This window comes from Stigmatopora argus, chromosome 21, assembly GCF_051989625.1.
Source record: "Stigmatopora argus isolate UIUO_Sarg chromosome 21, RoL_Sarg_1.0, whole genome shotgun sequence".
Lineage (NCBI taxonomy): Eukaryota > Metazoa > Chordata > Actinopteri > Syngnathiformes > Syngnathidae > Stigmatopora > Stigmatopora argus.
In genome coordinates, this window is record NC_135407.1 from 132,618 (window position 1) to 151,813 (window position 19,196).

Genomic DNA, 19,196 nt, shown 5'->3' on the forward strand with positions numbered 1-19,196 from the left:
TTATGAATCAGACCGGATTCTAAATGGTCACCTTTTTTGAAAGGTCGTTTGAGAGAACAAATAGTAGCGATAATTCCGAGGTCCTGAAAGGCGACACGTCTACAGTTATCAGTCACCATACGTGTATACTGTGCGCATAAAAAATTGTGGCCAATACCTACTTTTTGCCACAAAATGTGTCATGTTTTCCCCCCCTCTTTGATTTTTGACTGTGATCCACTGCATATAAAAAGAAAACAGCTGTTTTACTAATACTTTATTGTCCATAATGGATTGCATCAGTTGATTCCAATTCATTTATTATCATCAATCAGCATAGAAAAATGTCCGTTGTTTCCCAGTTCAACAGAGTTCTTGGACAGACTGCTCATGGTCCTCACCACACCGTTGGCAAAGTCCGTGCCGCCGGCTATGGAGCGCAGTGGCGTCGCGCCTCGATTCTGGATCACCGATATCTCGTTGTTCTTCATGGCCAGGCCGCCGGCGATGGCGCTGGCGTAGCGACTCCAAAATCCTGCGTCCACGCGCACGGCCCGGGCAGCCAGGTCGAACTTGACCGCCTCGGAGCCCAGCAGAGCCACAGGGTGGTCCAACGAGAGGCGACGGCCCCTTCTGGCCGGCGCGTTGCTCCACATGTGCGTGCCCATGTGAACCTGCCAAAAAAAACGATTGTCAGTATTAGAAAGTCAGCGTCACTTAGGCAAAAGCTAAAAAGATAACCATGTAAATTTCTCTCGGCAGGCTTTGATAAGCATTCTCGTACTTAGCTTATAAACATTGTGACAACTTATGGGCAAGCTCGTCACATTGGAAACGCTCGGCCAAAGCACCCGTGCCCAAATCTAGGGCTTGCGAAACCCATTTACGTGAGATGGCGTGAAGGAATACCACAGGCTAGCTCTAGCCCACGTGCCTAAAACTGGGCTGGCTTCATTCTCTCGTAAGCTTTTCAAAAAGAGTCCACGGCAGTACCGCAAAGGGTCAATCTGTTCACGCTTGCGTCAAAGCGAATCAGCTGGACACGACCGGGAGGCCGCCGAGGGCAAAAGCGCCAAATCTAAGTGAACGGCCGCCCGCTCGCCCTCTGTGAAAACCAGTTGGAGTTAAGCCTACCTTCAGGTTGCCCTTGGTGGTGAAGGCTCGGCCGCAGACGGAGCAGACGAAGGGTTTCTCGCCGGTGTGCGTGCGCTCGTGGATCTGAAGGGCGCTGGCGGAAGAGAAATTCTTCCTGCAGGCGCCGCAGTTGTGCTGCCTGGCCGCCCGGCGAGGAGGCGGCGGCCGTCCCGGTGGGGCGGCCGCTCCCCTCCCGGCGACGGACGGGTAGGCGGCCGACGAGTCCGAGCCGTACGCTTCGGCGTGACCGTCGGCCTCCGTCTTTATCGCTATTCTTGAGCCGCTGCTCGGCGGACGGGGGGTTCCTTTTGATCCCGGGGTGGCAAAGGCGGGAGGTTGGCCCAAATCTTCTTTCTTTGCAGACGCCGAGAAGGCTTGGGCGCTTTTGGCGGGCGACGGCGGCGGCGTGGCGGGGGGGCTGGTGGTTCCCAGAATTTCCATCTCTTTCTCAGTTAAAGAGCACTCAATCTGAATCTGGTCAACATCGACGAGAAAGGTATCCTTGTAAGAGCAGAGTTTGCTCGCCCAGTTCTCCGGCAAAGATTGAGGAGGACTCTCCACATTTTCAAGCGCCTGACCTTCTTCCTCCTCCTCCTCCTCCTCCTCCTCTTCCTCCTCCCCCTCAATGGAGAAATCATGGGCGAGATGGTGACTGCCGGGACTGTCTGAGGTCTTCCGGCCCCGGGCCTCCGTCTCCCCAAACGCGTGGGCCGCGGCCGAGTCCCGGATTTGGCCAAGCGCGTGCGCGCCGATGTGCCGCCGAAGGACCGGCGCGTTGGCGAAACTCTTCTGGCAAACGGGACACCGGTGTTGGACCCGTACCGGCGGCTTTTCCCGGTAAACGCCCGCGTGGGTCCCGAGGTCGCCCTCGTTGACCAAGGCCCGGCCACACGCCTCGTACTCGAAGGGCCTCTCGCCCGCGTGGAGGCCCTCGTGCATCTTCACGGCGCAGTCGAGGTCCCTCCGGCACGCGGCGTCGCTCATCCGTTTGTCGATGTTCTCCACCAGCCGCCGCAGCTTGGAGGTTTCCGAGCTCCGCTCGGAGTCCCAAGGGCCCCCGGGGGTAATATCTCCCGACTCGACGTCGGGAGGCGCGGGAGACGCCGACGTCACGGGCGCGTCGGCGACGGCCGCTCGGCCGCCCGTCCCGGTTACGGCCGGGCGGCTCGGCGGGCGTGGCGCTCCTTCTCTTTGGGCGGCCGGGGGGGGCTCGCCCTCCGGGTGGGAAGAGAGGGCTCTTTCCGACGGCGCGGTCATCCCGTAGGGGATCCCCGAAGCGGTCGGGACTTGGTCCAGGTACTCTGGCACGGGGTGAGGGTTCATTTCAACTTGAGGATACTTGTCTCTGTGCCTCTGGAAGTGCACCTTCAAGTTGCCCTTGGTGGAGAAGCGGTTGCCGCAGATGTTGCACTTGAAGGGCCGCTCTCCAGTGTGCGAGCGCAGGTGGATCTGCAGAGCGCTGTCGCTGCCAAACACTTTGGCGCAGAAACGGCATTTGTGCTTGAAGAAGGGCTCGTCGCTTTCCAACCGGGGCACGCCGCCCGCCTTGCCTTTCCGCCGCTTCGCCGTGGTCGTCGCCGCCACGCCGGCGAAAGGGCGAGGGGAGACGGCGCCACCGGGGGGGCTTCCGGGCGAGTGGGGGAGGTCGCCCCGCGAGCGACAAAGCATTAATGCGGAGACGCGGCCACCGGCGGAGAGGGATCGATCGGAGTCCTCGGAGGAAGAGGCCGAAGCCAACGAGGGCAGATTTGGCCGGCTGGCCGGACCGGCGGAGGGCGCCTTTCCGGCCGGGGGAGGGGGGCGCGCTTGGGCCGCCGCGGACGCCGGGTCGTCGGACGTCTCCCGGCTCATGGTGGCCACCTGGCTGCGGATCTGCTCGATGAGGCGCAGCTGGCGGACCTGCTGCCGTCGCAGAGCCAGCAGACGCTCCAGGATGGCGGGGACGGCCCGGCGGCCGCCCGGGCGTCCGCCCGAGCGTCCGCCCGAGCCTCGAGCCAACTGGGCCACGGCCACCCGGGTGCCGCCCAGGACCTCCAAAGTCACGTTGGTGCCGGGCAGAGTCTCGGGGATATCCGGAGGGCCCGGGGCCCGTCCTTCCCGCGCTTCTTCTACCTCCATGGCCCGGTCCCAACCGTCGCTCTCGGCCGGCGGCGCCGACTCTCCCGCCGAGGAGTCGTCCGATTCCGGCCGGGGGCTTTTCGGGGAGCGGCCGTCCGGGCCGCGGTGGCGGCGGCGGGGCGACGCGTCCTGGCCGCTTCCCGTCCCGCCGGGGTTCTCTCCCTCCGCGCCTTCCGAGGATTCTGGCGGACAGAAAAACGTCAGGGTTATTTGTCACTTTGGGAAGGGTCCCATTTTGGGCCCGACCCGCTGCCGGGGAGCTCTTTTCTATGCCACGGCTTCTCGGACATTTTGGCTCGGGGGAGAAACATCCCTCACGAACTAAAAGCAAGGACTGGTTTGACCAAGACTAAAACAACCCCCTGCTACAAACCCTCCTTTGCACCCTCACGTTGGCCCCCACACTCGTTTGGCCACGTTATTGATCTGCCGGGAAAAGGCAATCAGACTCAATTAGTTATTTGACATCGCCGTTGTAAATTGGGACAGATGATGAGCATTGATTTCACTGCCAATTTTTTTTACATTTAATTCGGTCGGGGGGGAAACGAGGGCACTTTTCGACCGGAGAACAATTCACTTTGACCTCGACCACATTCAACGCTTTGTCGTATTTCACCTGGTTTGCCTTCGCGCCGTTAGGGGAATGAGTTTTTTTTTTTTTGAGTTAGGATTCTCTGGCGTCGGACGCAACTTGAGCAACTGGCGCACCCTTCCGACTGGGAAAAGGCTCAAAAGCAGAGAAAGCGGCCGCCTCGCGTGTCGTTGGACCGTCCAGCGCTCGGCGTTTCCCTTCATTTGACACGCGGACAGGACGGCTAAAGCCGCGTCGTGGCGAGCAAATGATACGAGTCGATAAATCCTCCCGCAAACGCCATTTGCTGGCATCGAGCGGCGCCTTTCTAGGCCTGACAATAGCAGGCTGCAATTAGGGAATCCGTGCCAAAGTAGGGCCCTGCCTGTCAGAGGTAAAGCAGCAGTGGCGGCTCACCAAGTGGGTGGTCTGGCGCGTGGGGGACGGACAGAAAGAGAGAAGGGGAGGGAGGAAGAAGAACTAAATAAATCAATCAATAAGAAAAGAAAAGAAAAAAAACAACACCTCTTGAGGCTCGCTTACTTGACTTGACTTCCAGAGACGACAACAAAGGCCGGGAGTGTTCTCATTTGCAGCTTGGCAATATTTATGCAAGTCAAAGAAGATGCGCAAATGTACCGCCACCCTTTCATTAGAACAGGGGCGAGACGGCAGATTTGAGTCCAGCCGCCGGCCGCCGCTTTTTGGGGGCGGAACTACACACGCCCGTCCGTCCGTCTCTTCTCGAACTGGCCAGTGTATTAGGACTGAGGTCAAGTCACAGGCCGGCGAAGAAATGGAAACAAATGTTCTGAAATCCGCGTTCTTATGGCATGATGCGGTTGTACCATTTTTTTTTAATTTTTTTTTTTTAAATCACTCCGTCCCGGCACCGTGAAAGGGTTCAAATAACATCTGCCACGTCGGATATGAGCGGAATGACACGGCAATTAAAAAATGCAACAAAATAGGCAGGCCACAAAATATTGTCATTGTTTACAATGACTGTCGTTTTTGTGGTCGACAGCGTTGGAGAAAACTTTACGTTTATTGCTAAACCATTTTGTCCATTGAATGAGAGAATCCAAATATGTAAATGTGCAAGAAGGGAAATGGATTTCTTTTTTTTAATTTATTTTTGCAACTCACTGAACTCAGCGTCTGTCATCCCACAAGTCAATGGAAAATGCAATAAGGATGAAACATTTGAAATGTAATAAGAATGGCTGATATTTCAGTTTTGGAGGTGAGCAAAAAGTGCTAGATACTAAAGAGTTCAAAGGTCACAAGAGTCCACTTTGGAAGAGCACTGCACTGAACACTGTCACTGTCCCTCAACAGCTTCATTTAAAGTCAATTTTAAAAGGTCAAAAAGCAATAAAAACAATAAAAAGTTGGACTTGATGTTCATTCTACGTCTTTTTATTCCTCCCCACAGGTAAATATGTACATCTGATTTACATCCGTGTGTACAGAGGGGATATCATCTCTTTTTTTTTTTAAATTAAAAGCCGAACCAAAGTTTTTTTTTCTTTTTTTAAAGACATACTGCAAGCATAAATATTCCAGAAAACTGAGAAGAGCCTCCTAAACGTGCGGCCATTTCAACGTACCGTGGTGGCGGAGGTGCCGCTGCGGCTTGGCTTGCTTGCGCCGGGACATCTCCTCCCCGTCCGATGGCCCGAGCCGCCGACCCAGCCGCCGACCCAGCGTCCGAACGACCGACCGCCGCCGTCCTGCGTCAGCTGGCGGCCGCTGGCAAATAAGAGCTCGCGCGCAGGCACGCCGGGGCCGCCGGGCCGGCGGGACCCCCCCCCCCCTCCGTCCGCCGTGGATTGCGCATGTCCGGCTGACGGGGAGGACGGACGGAGGGGGTGGGTGGGGCTTCCACGCTTGGAGGACCCGCGCTTGGGGGGGGGGGGCTCTTCCGCTAGCGCCGGGTTCGCCGCCCCCGATGCCCGGTTGAAACGGATCCGATGTCTTCACAAGGAGTCCCACCATTGGACGTCCGTGGCGGTCGGTGGCGCCGAAATATCCGCTGGAACACAATGTCACGGGGGGGAAATGATCAAATGGTGACAAAGAATGCCAAGTGGACACATACGGGCAAACTTTGCCTCGATAACCCCAACCGTAAGCCTTTGACAATAGAAGCGGCAAGGATGACTTTTGGAAAGCCACTTTTTTTTGCCGGCCAGCCCGGGTTTGTGGCAAATGAGCCCGGGTTTGGAAAAGCGCGTCACTCCAACACAAATGGGATGCCCGGCCCGTGGACCAAAGCCCCGCTAACCCTCCTCCTCGAGTAAGGGCACACCGGCTCTTTCTTGAGAGGAGCTGGATAAGAATTTCCCCAGCTTCCTTCCTGCTCCTTTTTTTAAGAAGAAAAAAAGTCAGCTTTTTAGCCCTAGACTTAAGTTACAAGTGCGTGACACGAAGGGTTAGGCCGGCCAGTGGGAAGGTAACGGGAAGGAAGCCAAGGACGGGCTGGCTGGGAAAGCGGCAAGTTGGCAAGTTGGCAAGCGCCCGCTGCGCCAGGTGTCCACTTTATTCAAATGATACTATTATTCATAGACAGAGGAAGAGCATTGAAGCCCCCCCCCCAAAAAAAAACTCTCACTGCTCCCACCAATGATTTGCAAGTGAATGCAGATATCATCCTGGAAATATAAGTCTCCATTAAGGCTATCCCCTTTAGCAAACAAGGCGCCCATTGTGTGGCCTGTGGCTTGTTTAGAAATGGCAGTTTGGGATAGACAGGGGGGGGGGGGGGTCTGGGAGGGGTTGCCTAATAAAGAGTAACATTGAAGGAGAGATTTGTGTCACATGACAGTCAAGAGCGTGTTTAACTTCTTACCATGCCACACACACACACACACACACACTCATTGATATCCATCTCAAACACACGAGACGTGACGAATGCACAAATGTTATGTACATATACGGCTGTATTTGTCCATCTAGGCTAACTGATTGATTTCTTCCGACTTGCCGATTGCTCCGTCATTTATTATTCCAACGACAAGTATGTTTTGCCTCGCCGACGTTGTTGCGCCCGGCCGGGTCGGTAAGAGTACGGAGTAACGGTGGTCAAACGGCGACGACGCGGCGGGGCGGCCACAGAAGGAAGCCGCCGGCTAATTATCGGAGCCCCCTCGTGTGCAGATACCGTGACGTGGGGACCCCCGCTCCCCCTAGCACCCAATAAAGAGGCCACCACATTCCTCCACACCCTCCTCCTTTTTTCCATTCTTTAGGAGAAGATTACGTTTCTTCTTTACCACGTTTTTGGGATGACAAACTGGGGGAGAGGGCAGCCCGTATGGAGTGGGTGGGTGGGACCGAGGGAGGAGGGGGCTGACTACATTTGGGGGGCCTTGGGGCAGTCAGCACTGCCCTAAAAAGACTTTCTCAAGCAGAAATATCTCATCTTCTCAGGGCGAGAGGGAAAAACTCAGGGGACAATAAGAAGCCGATCAAAGTGCAGCCCTCACCAAGCCTTGTGGCAAACCAGCCCGCCCCCCCCCCCCCGTCTTAGTAATACCAACGCAAATGGCCCCCACCTTTACCTGCACTTTTTGGACGGATGCAAATCCAGTGGAAAAAAATGAACAGCCTTCACGCCACGTCCCGCCACGTCCCGCCACGTCCCGCCACGTCCCCGACATGACGGATGCATTGGCAAAAAGTGGTCGGGCACCAGACGGAGCCGCCGGCCGGCACCCAAAGTGCCGGAGACGGACAAAGCATTTGTCCCCGCTGGTCGGCGACACTTTCATTTAAGACAAAGGTCAGCGTCAACTGGTTCATTAATGAAGCCTTCTGAAACGGACAAGTCGTTTCATCATGGGAACAAATGAAGCGCTCAAGTTTGCGCCAGGTGTGTGTGTGTGTGTGTGTGTGTGTGTGTGGGGGGGGGGCAAAGTCTGCGGCTACGTCGCCTTTCGTTACGGCCGGAACTCTACGAGCGTCGAGCGTCGGGTATCGACGGAAGATGGCCGCGCCGTTTGATGCCGTCCGTCGCCTTTTCACGGGGAGCCATTTGCATTTCCCGTAGGCCGGCCCTGGCTCCAAACGCGAGCGTATCAAACGGCGCCGCCCTTCATCTTGACCATTTATTTGGCTCAGAAAGCAGGGCAAAATAATGCAACGTGGAAGCGAGGATGACGGCGTCATAAATGCGCCCCCCCCCCCCCCGCGTTTCAAGTGTCTTTCATGGATTTGGGCTCCCAATGGCGTTCCTTTGATGCGCCGGGCTCATTTGCATGAACGACGGACGGCGCCTTTGGCGCGAGCAGGTCAATAGACTTTGGCCCTCTTTGATACCAAGCGCGCTTCCCGTACGTGCATCGTCTCATTTACGCAAAGGACACGAAGACACGACGAGGACCCACGACACAAACGCAAGGCGGTCGAGGAAGGCGCTAACTTTCCCCGTTAAAGCCAGCCACCCCGTTTAAGAGCACCGCCACTTCCTAATGCAGCTTTTAGGCCACGCCGATAGATCAGACGAGGTAATGGACCTTTGTCGCGCACCATCCTAATTGCTAACCATTAGCCCCCCCCCCCCCCCGAACGTGTCAATGGAACCGTAAATACAGCTCTTTAAACGCGGCCCAGACAATCTCTGCTAATCACGGGCATATAGTGCCACGCGACCTTGCGGAAAATCCCATCAAATGAAAAAGTGGGCGCTCCAACGGGCCAAAGACAACAAACAAAAGCGCAAAATGCCGGCGGAGCGGCCGGCAGAATTGAGCCACCTGAAAACTGTAGTGGACGTAAACGAGCGCGCCCTTTTTGGTAGAACGGCCCCCCAAAAATCGTCCAGTTGATCGGCTCGTTTGAGAAATGACGTCGTGTCGCAGAGCGGTTTGGCCACGATTGAAGGACATAAGCAAGCCGCCAGCATTTGATTATGTGACCATGACACATTGGCGTCATGCTCGCGCCCGGCTAAAACAATGTCGCCGCAGCAAGTAAAGGGCAATTAAAGCCAAATGCCTCGCGTTTTACAAGATTAAAGTGGTCCTTCCAGAATGAGGGCTACATTGCCGGGTTATTATTATTATTATTATTTTTAATCAATCCGCAAATTGCCACTTGATGGGGGGGGGGGGGGGGGGGGGGTCAATATTTCCAATTTTGGAAGAGCATCTCCTCCCAAATGAGACGATGATATTTTAACTAGCTGGAATGAGATTCCTTCGCAAAGGCCTCTCGTCCCACGGCACTGAATCTCCGTTTGATAGTCACTCAACGATCTATGACGGAAGCCTGTACAAGTCTGCCCTCTACCGGCCAAGCGTCATCACAGCGTGGGAAATGGGAATTGTCGGCGGTGTCAACGTTTGTTGTTTTATTAAGAAAGGACTGTGAAAGTGCCACGTAATTGCCCCCATTTGAAGCTTACACTTATAAATACTGAAGTGTGAATCTCAGACAAGTATTCCATATACTGACCTGGCTGGAAGCGAAGGCTCGGCTCCATCGACTCCATCGCAGCCATCTGAAGATCGTCGACTCCCAATGACGTCCCCAAACTTGTGTTTACATGCGGTTGAAAAGGTTTCGTTAGAAATCTGTAGTTTTCTACATGAGCAACGGCCGCTCACGATATACTTACCACGCCACTTGTTTTGGACTAAAATCGTTCCAGTGTCCGCCATGAATGTTTGTTCGCTTCCGTCCGTTTCGCTAAGTTGAGGAGTGATTGAGCACCTGTGTTCATTAAGAAAGGACTGTGCGCAATCACTCCTCAATTGGAACCAGTACGAGTACACCGAAACCTATATTTATAAGCGCCAATAACTATTTTCTTTCATGCCAATATCAATATTGGTAGTGCGTCACGATAAAGTTCCGTTGTCGTTCTAAAGTTCTAAACCGTACATTTATGAAGGCACCATCAGCCGTCGCTCACGGATGACGACATGCTTCTGCCGTCCATAGGTTCAATAGTACGAATGTCAAGTTTGAATCCCAATTCTGTTTATTGTCCCAATCTAGCCCCCCAAGGGACTCACTTGACGGGGTCAAAAGGAGCTGTTTAATACTGCTATAGGTTTGAAAAAGGGTTAGCCCAGGCTAGATTAACCCTAACCTAACCACTAAAACCAGATTTGAGTCTTCTTGCCAACTAGTTGTAGTATTTACGGGTCTTTGATAAGCAAGCCGCCAATTCCAGGAACTTGTTTGATTTGATCTGTGAGCAAAGAAAAAAAGAAGTAAATACAAAATATATTTGATTAAATCAACCTGTGAGCGATGGATGCTAGCAGTCCACTCAAATCAACCCGCATAAGTGACACCTGGTCAGCCATTCTTTTGTCAAGCTAAAATCAAGTTGGGCTATAGAATGTAAGGCCTTATTTATCCAAATATCATTTTTAAAATGCACTTGTAACAGTGTAACAGCATGAGAATGGAGGCTGTATGTAAAGTAAGTCCGATGCTTACGTTTAAAGGCCTCCCGGTGGACTTTTTCATCTCAACGACTCATCTTTGGAGAGATAAGAGCAGCATTAGAAGGAAGAACGAGGCGATGATTGCCGGAATGTCGCTCCCGGGCAACATCTTAAGAAATGTCCCCGCGCCTCATTTCCATGTCGTCGGGAGCATTCCGACAGAAAACAAAGGGAGCTTATTGACGTGCCGTGCGTGCGTGCGGGGTGCTCTCAGGTCTTAACACATGGACGTCATCTACACCGAAATAAATCATTCTTTCACTAATATTAGACCTAGTGATTGTGCCTTTGTACTTTGATTTGTGAATGCTATGCTATTAGAATGACCCCATCCTAAATTAAATAAAACGAAATTAAAACTCCCCAAAGTGATTGTGCATGCATGAGTTGCATTTTAACTGGTAACCGTTTGTGATAACTAGTTGTGAGACTTTTAAAAAAAAAGACCAAAACAACGCTACTTTTTTTTAGGTTAAAATCCTGTATTATTATCGTAGCTGTAAACTTTGGTTTTACTCCAAATTGCATTTTATTAAGCTACAACATATACAACAATTAAACCAAGAAGAATGCAAATGGAGACAAAAAATAATGGTGTATTAAAGTGTTTTGTTATATTAACAAAACCTTATACAGTGAGTAATACTGATGCATTAAATTGATGGGGGGTGGGGGGTTAGACTATCCATTCATTTGAAGAAGGGTCAATCACATCACTTCAGAGGTGCCCCTTGCATTTTAACCCCCGCCTAAACCTGATATGCAAGCAAAAGATGTTAAGGAGCCTCTCAAGGTTGTTAGCGCCGATCGGACGAGCCCATCACCGACACAAAAGGATCAAATGGCTCCCGCTCACCCTCCAGGACGGAAAATATGCGGGTGCCAATCGACACCGAATCGCGGTCCGCTTGGTCACGGTGGTCCAAAAAAAATGGAGCTTCTCCAAGAGTCTGGAGGCGTCCAAATAGACATTGTGCATGATCATAAGATGTCACGTAGAAGTCCAAAATATAAAGGAGGACATATTGGACGCCCATCGCTTCATGTTCCTTTGTGGGCGACTGGCCATTTTGGGGGCCATTCCGGGGACAGGCGAGGATTTGCGCTCACTCCCGTGACGTTGCTTCTGCCCAAGCGGTGCTTTCTCGGGAGCCAATCTTTGGGCTGCTGATGGATGACCTGACACGAGCTAGAAAAGGGACGCTCCTCTTTAATTATTAATACATAGTGTTTTTATCCACTTGAAGTTTTTGGAAGCGGGATCCAGCTGCGAGCACTCGCAGCTGCCGAGCCCCACCCATCTCCGCTAACGACCCATCCGAGCATCAAAGGCCTCCCTCCCTCCCGGGGAGAACCCCCCCCCCCCCCTCCATTGTCCCGGCGGGCCTAAAAAGGGCCTCGCCGGGACCCCGGCGCCTCAGTCCGTCCATCCGACCCATCCAGAAGAGCGTCATGCCCACCCGCGGCGCCGACTTCCCATCTCTGCTTCCCGCGGGCATGCGCCGAGACGCCTTCCGGAAGAGCGGCACCTACTTGGCGCGCATCGCCGTGGTCCTTCGGGACGCCCCGGACAGAATGCTCACCTTCGTGCAGGTAAGCCGGGAGGAGACGGGCGGACGGGCGGGCGGACGGGCTCGGGCAAGGGGACAAACTGACGCGGGCTCCTCGGTGGGCTCCCAGTTGATGGAGAGGCTGGGGCTGCTGGTCCCGGAAGACAGGAAGTCCATCGAGAACAACATCCGAGTTTGTTTGTCCACCCACAGCTGCTTCGTCAAGGTAAGAAAGCGAGGGAGGGCTAGCTGCAAATGGTGATAAACATTGTGATAGAATTTGATGGCAGAACACAATAGAATAATACTTTGTACTTTAGAAAGGTGGGCTCTTTCAGTCCACTGAAAAGGCCACTTCCTCTCGCTCTCTCTCTCACGTTTGCATTGAGGAAAAGGGCTTTTTGGTCAGACATTCTTATGTCAATGCAGTCACAGTGAAGTCAAAAAGAAGAAATTGGTCAGACTGACTCTCTCTCTCTCTCTTTCCCTTTCTGGCCCACGGCAGATCCCGCTGGCTCCAGACTCGCTGGGCAAGAGGAACTTTTGGAAGCTGGACCTGAGTCACGTGACGGCCAAAATGGTGCGCCGTCACTTTAAGGGCCTCCTCGACTTCTTCCCCGAGTTGAGCGGCCGGCGCGAGGAGCCGGCGGCCTCCGTCCAAATCCGCTGCCAGCTCAAGTTCTCCGGGCCCTTTTCCATCGAGGCCCTGCTCCGGCGGGATAGCCCCGCCTGGGATTTGCCGCGGCCGCAACCGCTAGGGGGCGCGCTCGTCCCCCAAGGGCTTAGCCACCATCGTCCTCATCATCATCAACAACAACAACATCATCAGCATCATCAGCGGCAGCATCTCGTTTATCGTTCACCACCGCCGGACTGGGAGCATCACTTTGGTAGTCCCGTCCAGCCACGTACGGCAGGGGGCGCCCTGCCACACGACAGAACGAGCAAGCGTTTGTGCGTGGCCGTCGCCGAAGCTCCTTTGCTCAGCAGTTCCAGTTCCATTTCCTACTACTACGTCCCCTACTAGGATCCGCATCTCCTTCGTTTGTGAACAAAAGCAAAGCTAAAAAAAAAAAAAAGAGGAAATGCACTTTTCGATCTATGACACTTTGTGTTTGTGTTGTTACCTTTCTTTCTTGACTCAAGACCATTGATGCAATGCAACACGTTCACTGAAATCTTTTGATACAACGGCATTCCAACTTTGACACAATAAATCCACTCCTATCACCATTTGCTCTTTGTTCCTATCGAATGTGCTTAGGGTTAGTCTTGGTCACCCACCTGGTGAAGCCAGTCGTGTAACCGCCTCAGATGGAGGAAAACATCCTGTGTTTGTATAGAAACGGGTCGGATTGACCTGCCAAGGAATGATCTAGAACAGGGGGGGGGCAAGTCCGGTCCTGGAGAGCCCCCATCATCCAGTCTGTTTTCCATGTCTCCCGCCACCAACACACCTGAATCAAATAAATGCTATCAAGCTTGTGGACAGCTTGCTGACGAGTTGATCATTTGATTCAGGTGTGCTAGAGGAGGGAGGGACATATGGAAAAGAGGCTGGATAGGGAGGGGCTCTCCAGGACCGGACTTGGCCACCCAGCCCTGATCTAGAACCATGTGTTTTCACCAAAACCATCAAGATGTAGTATCCTATTTTCATTGACAAGGGGCTGATAAAAGATGAGTCTTGCATATAAAGATTTGCGTCTAGCTCTCGTCTCAGCGTGCACTCACTCGGTTCAAGGTCCACTATCTTGAGTTACAAGGTTGCCAGATAGTTGAACAGTCAAGAGCAGATAAGGAGTTGTTATCGCAGTGCAGCTTCAAGGCTTCAAGCGGGTGACCATCCATCTCCTGAAGCTTTCTGCCCATTTGTTCCTGAACTCTTACACATGTTGAATCTTCAAGTGTGCAAAGCATAGAATGATGATTGAAGCAGGATATACAAGATATTAAAACAAGGTTTATTAAATCCAAGACAATTATTCTCACAATGCTTAACGTTACCAAAAAAAAAAAAAACACAGAACGCTTACGGTTGCATTGAGGACAAGGACAAGGCTTTTGGATAGACCTGCCTATGTCAATGCAGTCAACAGTCAAGTCAAAAAGAAGAAATTGGTCACGTCAACACCAAGAAATGAGTCACACGCCAAACAGACGCAATTGGCCGCGGATCTCATTTGGACTCCCCTGGACAAAACGGATTGGGCGTCTATTTGTGCCAAGCTGACGCTAACAACCCCCGTGCCATGCCTTGTGCCAAACATCACAAACTACCCCAAGGATGATGACATTGGAAAAAAAAATACAAGAACGACCAGCATTTCAATGGTCTCTCTTGGGGAGCAAAAGTGAGTCAAGGGTCGCCACATGAAAACGGCAAGCACGGTCCCCGAGCTTCTTTCGTCGGCCAAATAATACGTCGACACAGGCAGCTATTCTTATTGACTAGCTAGCCAAAAACAAACTTGGCGCGTTCAGTCGACTCGAGCGCCAACACAGACAGTCATTCATTGTCCAATGTAAAGCTTAACCCTTGACGGCTTGCAAACTTTACAGTGGGTCATGGTGGTTGGGGCGGGACACGTGAACCAGAATGCGATGGAAGCAACGCGGCGACGGGTGTGGCCATTGCGGGGCGGCGTGGCGCTGGGGGGTTCCGCCGAATGGAGGCGCGGCGTGGCGCTGGGGGATTCCGCAAAATGGAGGCGCGGCGTGGCGCTGGGGGATTCCGCCGAATGGAGGCGCGGCGGGAAAACTCTGGAACTCCCACACCCGCGGGCAGGCATGGGGCTGGGGGATTCCGGCGAATGGAGGCGCGGCGTGGCGCTGGGGGATTCCGCAAAATGGAGGCGCGGCGTGGACGCTCTGGACCTCCCACACCCGCCGGGCGGCGGTCGGGTCACGCTCCGCCTCCGCGGCCCACGGGACGGGCGGCCCGTCGGTGGGGGGAAGCGGCGACTCGTCGGGGCGTCGGGAGCCCTCCGGGGCGTCGTGGGGAAGTGGGCTTTGGAAGTGCCAACGGGAGGTGGTGTCGGGGATGCCCGAGTCCCAGCCTTCTACTTCTACTTCTCCTTCTTCTTCTGGCCGCCCGTCCGGGTCTCCTTCCGAAGCTTCCGGGCCAAAAGACGTCCTCTCCAGCAGCAGCGGACCTCGGCTCAGCGGAAGGTTTACCTTGAACACCACGCCGCTTTGGGGGGAGCACTTGGCACCGCCCCCTCGCTTCTTCCCTTTCAAACCTAGCGCCGGGAGGCCACGTACGTACGTATTCAGCCACGTTCATGGTTTTGCGGTGGCCAGAGGCAGGGTTTGGCGGACAAAGACAGACCTTTCTTGGCTCTTTCCCCCTGCCCGAAGCCGGGGTAGTTCACCTTCCAGAGAACGCGGATGCCTGCGTGGGAGAAAATACGGACAAAAGGTCAATTGGGGTGTCCCGACCAAGAAGGCAGACCCCCAGGCGCCAAATACGCCCCGCACCCGTGACCTGCAAAATCAGGGACGGACTAGCCGGAACCCCCCCCCCAGCGCAAGCCGCTCCCCGGATTGGCCGCGCCCGGGCATACTCACACCAGTGGTAATTCTTCCTGGCCAGTTGTCGGCAGAGGAACCGGGAGGCCGCCAGCACCTGCCGACAAAGAGGGTTAGTCAGCCCGTGGCCCGAGAGGAGGCGGTGGCGGCGGCGAGCCGACCTCCCTCCCTCCCTCCCTCCCCCTCGGCTTGGCCCACCTCCATGTCTCCACGTCCCTCCTCCCTCTCCACCTCGGCGGCCAGCGAGTCCGTGGGCCCGGCGCCGACTCGGGAGGCCCGCTCGCGCTGCGTTTCCATCTGGCACGCGGTGCCGGTGGTCAAAGGCGGCCGAGAAGCCGGGGCCGGCCGGCCGGCGGGGGGGCGGGCGGTTAGACGGCCAATACCAGGTAGGCGAGCGCGTGGTCCGAGCCACTGACGTGGGGGACGAAGAGCCGCGTGGTCACCCGCGTGCGGCAGCAGTGGCACAGGAAGCAGGAAGTGCGGCCGTCCTCCTCGCACACGCACTCCGTCACCCTGAAGAGACCTGAGAGGCGGCATCCCGGTTCTTATTTCCGATTCCCGCTCGGCCCACGGCGTGCGCCCATCCCGGCCGGCGCCAAACTAGAAGAGGGCCCGGCTGGGACGGCTAGGACCCGTCCGTGTCCCCGGGGGGTGCCGGCAAAGCTCCCCTTCCCCATCCTCATCATTAGGCCAAAAACTAACGTGAATGATTTGAAAATAGGACAAAAAGGAGGGCTGACCGATGACAGGTCTGGGTCCCTTGTAGCGGTCTCGCAGCGTGTGGCCAAAAGTGGGAGGGATTTCCAGGGAAGGGCACGCGTGGTCCCCGCGGTCCACCGCCGCCGGCACCTCGTCTCCCTCATCTTCTCTGTGGTCGCTCGTGAGGCTCTCCGGCTCGCCGGCTCCGCCCATCAGGGCCCGCAGCAAACGTATTGCTTGAAAATAGAGGATTCAAATGAAGGCGGCGGCCATCGGCGTGGCGCCGGCCGCAAGGCAAGGCCAACCGCCGACGCACCTTCGTCGTCGTCGCCGCCGCCGCTCAGCCTCTGGAACGCGGAGCCCTCGGCTCGGAGCAACTTTCCCAAAAGAAGAGACGTGTAGCAGATGAACGGCGGCGGTCGAGCGGAGAGGCGCCGCCGGACTGACCCGGATGTCGCCGGGGCCCTCCTTTTCCTCCAGCGTCCTGGCCACGTCCATCAAGGGGCGGGCCAGGAGGGACACGTCGGCGTGGGCGTCGCTCCGCTTCCCGTCCGGCAGCAGGTGGGGATGGCAAGCTTTCTGTTCGGGCACAGACCTTGGTCTCGGCGAAGAGAACCCCGGAGCGGAATGCGCTCGACGCCTACCACGTAGTTGTATCGGTGGAGGCTGCCCACGATGTGGTTGCGCACGTCGCTTTTGCTCAGGCGACGCACGCACACTTCGCAGAGGTACACGGCCTCGCCGTCGCCGCCGGGGGAAGCCGCCACGCATTCCGTGATGCAGCGCAGACCTGGGAGCAGGCGTCAGAGCCGCGCCAGTCGACTCAAACCCTCGCCAAGACCGGACGTCCGGTCGTACCGACAATGGGCTGCAGCCTTTTCCCGTCGTTCAGGTACGCCTTCAGGGAAGCCGACAGCTCGCTGGACGGACCTGCGAAAGGCCGGGAGGCCGGGGGGAGCGCGGCGATGCCGTCCATCAAAAGGCCTTTCCGGCGGCAACGCCGTCCGTCAAAAGGCCTTTCCGGCGCCGGCGGCAACGTGGATGCGGCGCACCTCTCGGCGTCCCGTCCTGCATGTCGGTCCGAGGCGCTCTGCCGGGAAGGGAAAGCGCCGCCGTTAAAGCCCAGCGGGGATAAGACGTGGCTGGTGACTCTAACCCTAACCCTAACCCTTTCCAGAGACGGAAACAAGATGGCGCTCAAGCGAGCGAATGTGATAAGGCGCGATTCAAGGGATTTCTCGTCACCGTTTTCTACGCTTCGCATTCCTTCCTTGACCATTTGGGGGTTAGGGTTAGCCATGGCGAAAAGCGTCAACATTTTGGCCAGCTCGTAGGAGCCGTCGTAGCCATCCAATTGGTGCAATGACTCTTCGGCCGGCAGTCGCTTTTGCTAGCATTTCTTCTTCAAAGCTAAACTGAACAAATCGAACGGCGACTTGAGTGGCTACTTACCCCCGGAAAGTTGTAACTTGGCTACTTGTCCCGCGACGAAGAGCCAGAACCAGAGCCAGAGCCAGAGATGGACACAGAGACGGACCACAGATTACAGTCTTGGAGGGGAGGTTGTGACTCCTACACTCCCCCTTTCCACTTACTGAGTACCAAAAGGGTAACCAGCGTGGAGAAAGTTTGGGCCGAGTGGCAAACTTGGAGACGCCACTTCCGCCCTCCTCCTGCTCCTCCCGCCCCTTCTCCCAAGATGCGCATGCGCTGTTGAGGGAGAAACGGCATGAGCTACAGCAAGGATTTTTGACTGATACGTATTAGTATACACGTATTTGTACTAGTGCGTACTAACTCGTACTACTATTGCCACGTTGAACTGTTATCCAGACTATCGTCATGATTATCATGTTGTTGAGCAACAATGGGGGAACACACCATTTACCTGGCAGGCAAATGGAGAGTTCAATGAAGCAAGGAATACAAACAAAACACACATCAGACTGAGACGCGCACCTGCGAGGTTTATTGCGACAATTGACCACTTCTGATCATCTCATTCCCGTTCTTACATTGTAATGGTACATTTGAATATTATTACTGGATGGGTTTCAGTTTAAAAGGAATTTCCATAGAAGGATTTTTCTACGGCTAGCTAATCTGTTAATTGACTTGATTTAGCACTTAGGTCAGGCAGGATGCTTTGGGTTACAATTGACATTGTTAGACGTACAGTTTTAGCACCTATCCCTAATTCCTTAACTCAGTCTGATCCCGTCTAACAACTGTGCGTGTAATCAGCATCGAAGGAAGAGACCAGGGTTTGCGAGTTACTCCACAGATGATTTATTCCAGATATTGATCCTTACAGAGCTCCGGGCCCCCTCCCAAATAATAGTAAACCAGCTGCGCGTCGTAATGCACAGTGGAGGATGAGAAAGACAACGGTCCACACCCGCGTTTGCACAGTTATAGTTAAACAAAAATGAATATTCATTCGCTGATTCTAATGATATGCGGACTGTCCCACGACGTTCGGCGGGGGTGTCCTCTCCTAGAGTCTGCTTGTCCGTGAATCCACGTCTGGCCTGGTCGCCCTCTCCGCAGGGATTCCTTTGTCTTTGGTTTCACCTGGACCATCGCCCTCTCCGCAGGGATCCCTTATCACCGACCAGACCTTGAAGCAGAAACTCAAACAAAAGACCTTTTGTTCATTGTAATTGAGTTGAGAACAATAGTTTTAATCCTACTGTGGTACCATACCAAAATGAAGGAGTAAAATATGTCATATTCTTCAACACATACAAGACTTGAGTGAGAATAAATGATGAGTGGGAGTCATGTCAAAAAAGTTCTAGGCTGGCTAGGAAAGATTGTCAATACGTGACAATGCCTAATGGAAAAGGGGATGGCCTACCAAGGAGTAGGACCGAGGGCGGGGGCCCACTGATCTCGGGGCCTCCAGACGTCTCCCTCCTCCGACCGAGTGAGGAAACCACTTATCTCGGGACCTTGAGACGTCACCTCCCCCCAACGGTCTCGCTCGGAGATAAACGCATTCCTTCAAGCGTTGTTGAGTGAGTGTTAAGATACTCTGGGGAACAGACAACTCCTCTTTTCTGACTCGTGACTTTTAACCTCACTTGGATGTTCTTCCCAGGCCTTGAGGGACAAAGAAAGAGATACGAGGAGGACAACATC

At 54.5% G+C, this 19,196-nt stretch overlaps 3 protein-coding genes across 3 annotated transcripts; 1 reads left to right on the forward strand and 2 right to left on the reverse strand.

The window, feature by feature from the left end:
• Positions 1 to 241: 241 nt before the first annotated feature.
• LOC144067307 (sal-like protein 3) lies at positions 242 to 13,320 on the reverse strand. The gene is made up of 8 exons (XM_077590922.1): positions 13,107 to 13,320; positions 11,856 to 12,071; positions 10,265 to 10,307; positions 9,432 to 10,010; positions 9,269 to 9,348; positions 5,419 to 5,843; positions 1,114 to 3,413; positions 242 to 653 (listed from the first exon to the last, which is right to left on the reverse strand). Exons 6-8 carry the CDS (start codon positions 5,804 to 5,806, stop codon positions 294 to 296), a joined length of 3,048 nt encoding a protein of 1,015 aa, XP_077447048.1. The 5' UTR covers positions 5,807 to 5,843; positions 9,269 to 9,348; positions 9,432 to 10,010; positions 10,265 to 10,307; positions 11,856 to 12,071; positions 13,107 to 13,320; the 3' UTR covers positions 242 to 293.
• Positions 11,660 to 13,107, forward strand: LOC144067308 (uncharacterized). Its single transcript, XM_077590923.1, has 3 exons — positions 11,660 to 11,865; positions 11,953 to 12,048; positions 12,328 to 13,107. Exons 1-3 carry the CDS (start codon positions 11,725 to 11,727, stop codon positions 12,847 to 12,849), a joined length of 759 nt encoding a protein of 252 aa, XP_077447049.1. The 5' UTR covers positions 11,660 to 11,724; the 3' UTR covers positions 12,850 to 13,107.
• Positions 13,321 to 13,765: 445 nt separating the features above from the next.
• On the reverse strand, positions 13,766 to 17,776 carry LOC144066670 (uncharacterized). The gene is made up of 12 exons (XM_077589881.1): positions 17,505 to 17,776; positions 17,105 to 17,142; positions 16,911 to 16,982; positions 16,697 to 16,842; positions 16,500 to 16,631; positions 16,369 to 16,429; positions 16,094 to 16,288; positions 15,737 to 15,876; positions 15,552 to 15,650; positions 15,393 to 15,450; positions 15,154 to 15,216; positions 13,766 to 15,064 (listed from the first exon to the last, which is right to left on the reverse strand). Exons 2-12 carry the CDS (start codon positions 17,124 to 17,126, stop codon positions 14,379 to 14,381), a joined length of 1,674 nt encoding a protein of 557 aa, XP_077446007.1. The 5' UTR covers positions 17,127 to 17,142; positions 17,505 to 17,776; the 3' UTR covers positions 13,766 to 14,378.
• Positions 17,777 to 19,196: the final 1,420 nt, after the last annotated feature.

Excerpts from the sequence above, each read along its gene's own strand:
- LOC144067307 (XM_077590922.1), bottom strand. The coding sequence starts at position 5,806 with ATGGTGGGACTCCTTGTGAAGACATCGGATCCGTTTCAACCGGGCATC. Across the intron at positions 3,414-5,418 it reads GCGGCACCTCCGCCACCACG|AATCCTCGGAAGGCGCGGAG; the intron begins GTACGTTGAAAT and ends TCTGTCCGCCAG. Across the intron at positions 654-1,113 it reads CCACCAAGGGCAACCTGAAG|GTTCACATGGGCACGCACAT; the intron begins GTAGGCTTAACT and ends TTTTTTTGGCAG.
- LOC144067308 (XM_077590923.1), top strand. The coding sequence starts at position 11,725 with ATGCCCACCCGCGGCGCCGACTTCCCATCTCTGCTTCCCGCGGGCATG. Across the intron at positions 11,866-11,952 it reads GAATGCTCACCTTCGTGCAG|TTGATGGAGAGGCTGGGGCT; the intron begins GTAAGCCGGGAG and ends GTGGGCTCCCAG. Across the intron at positions 12,049-12,327 it reads CCCACAGCTGCTTCGTCAAG|ATCCCGCTGGCTCCAGACTC; the intron begins GTAAGAAAGCGA and ends GGCCCACGGCAG.
- LOC144066670 (XM_077589881.1), bottom strand. The coding sequence starts at position 17,126 with ATGCAGGACGGGACGCCGAGAG. Across the intron at positions 16,843-16,910 it reads AAGGCTGCAGCCCATTGTCG|GTCTGCGCTGCATCACGGAA; the intron begins GTACGACCGGAC and ends GCCTGCTCCCAG. Across the intron at positions 15,651-15,736 it reads ACCACGCGCTCGCCTACCTG|ATGGAAACGCAGCGCGAGCG; the intron begins GTATTGGCCGTC and ends ACCGCGTGCCAG.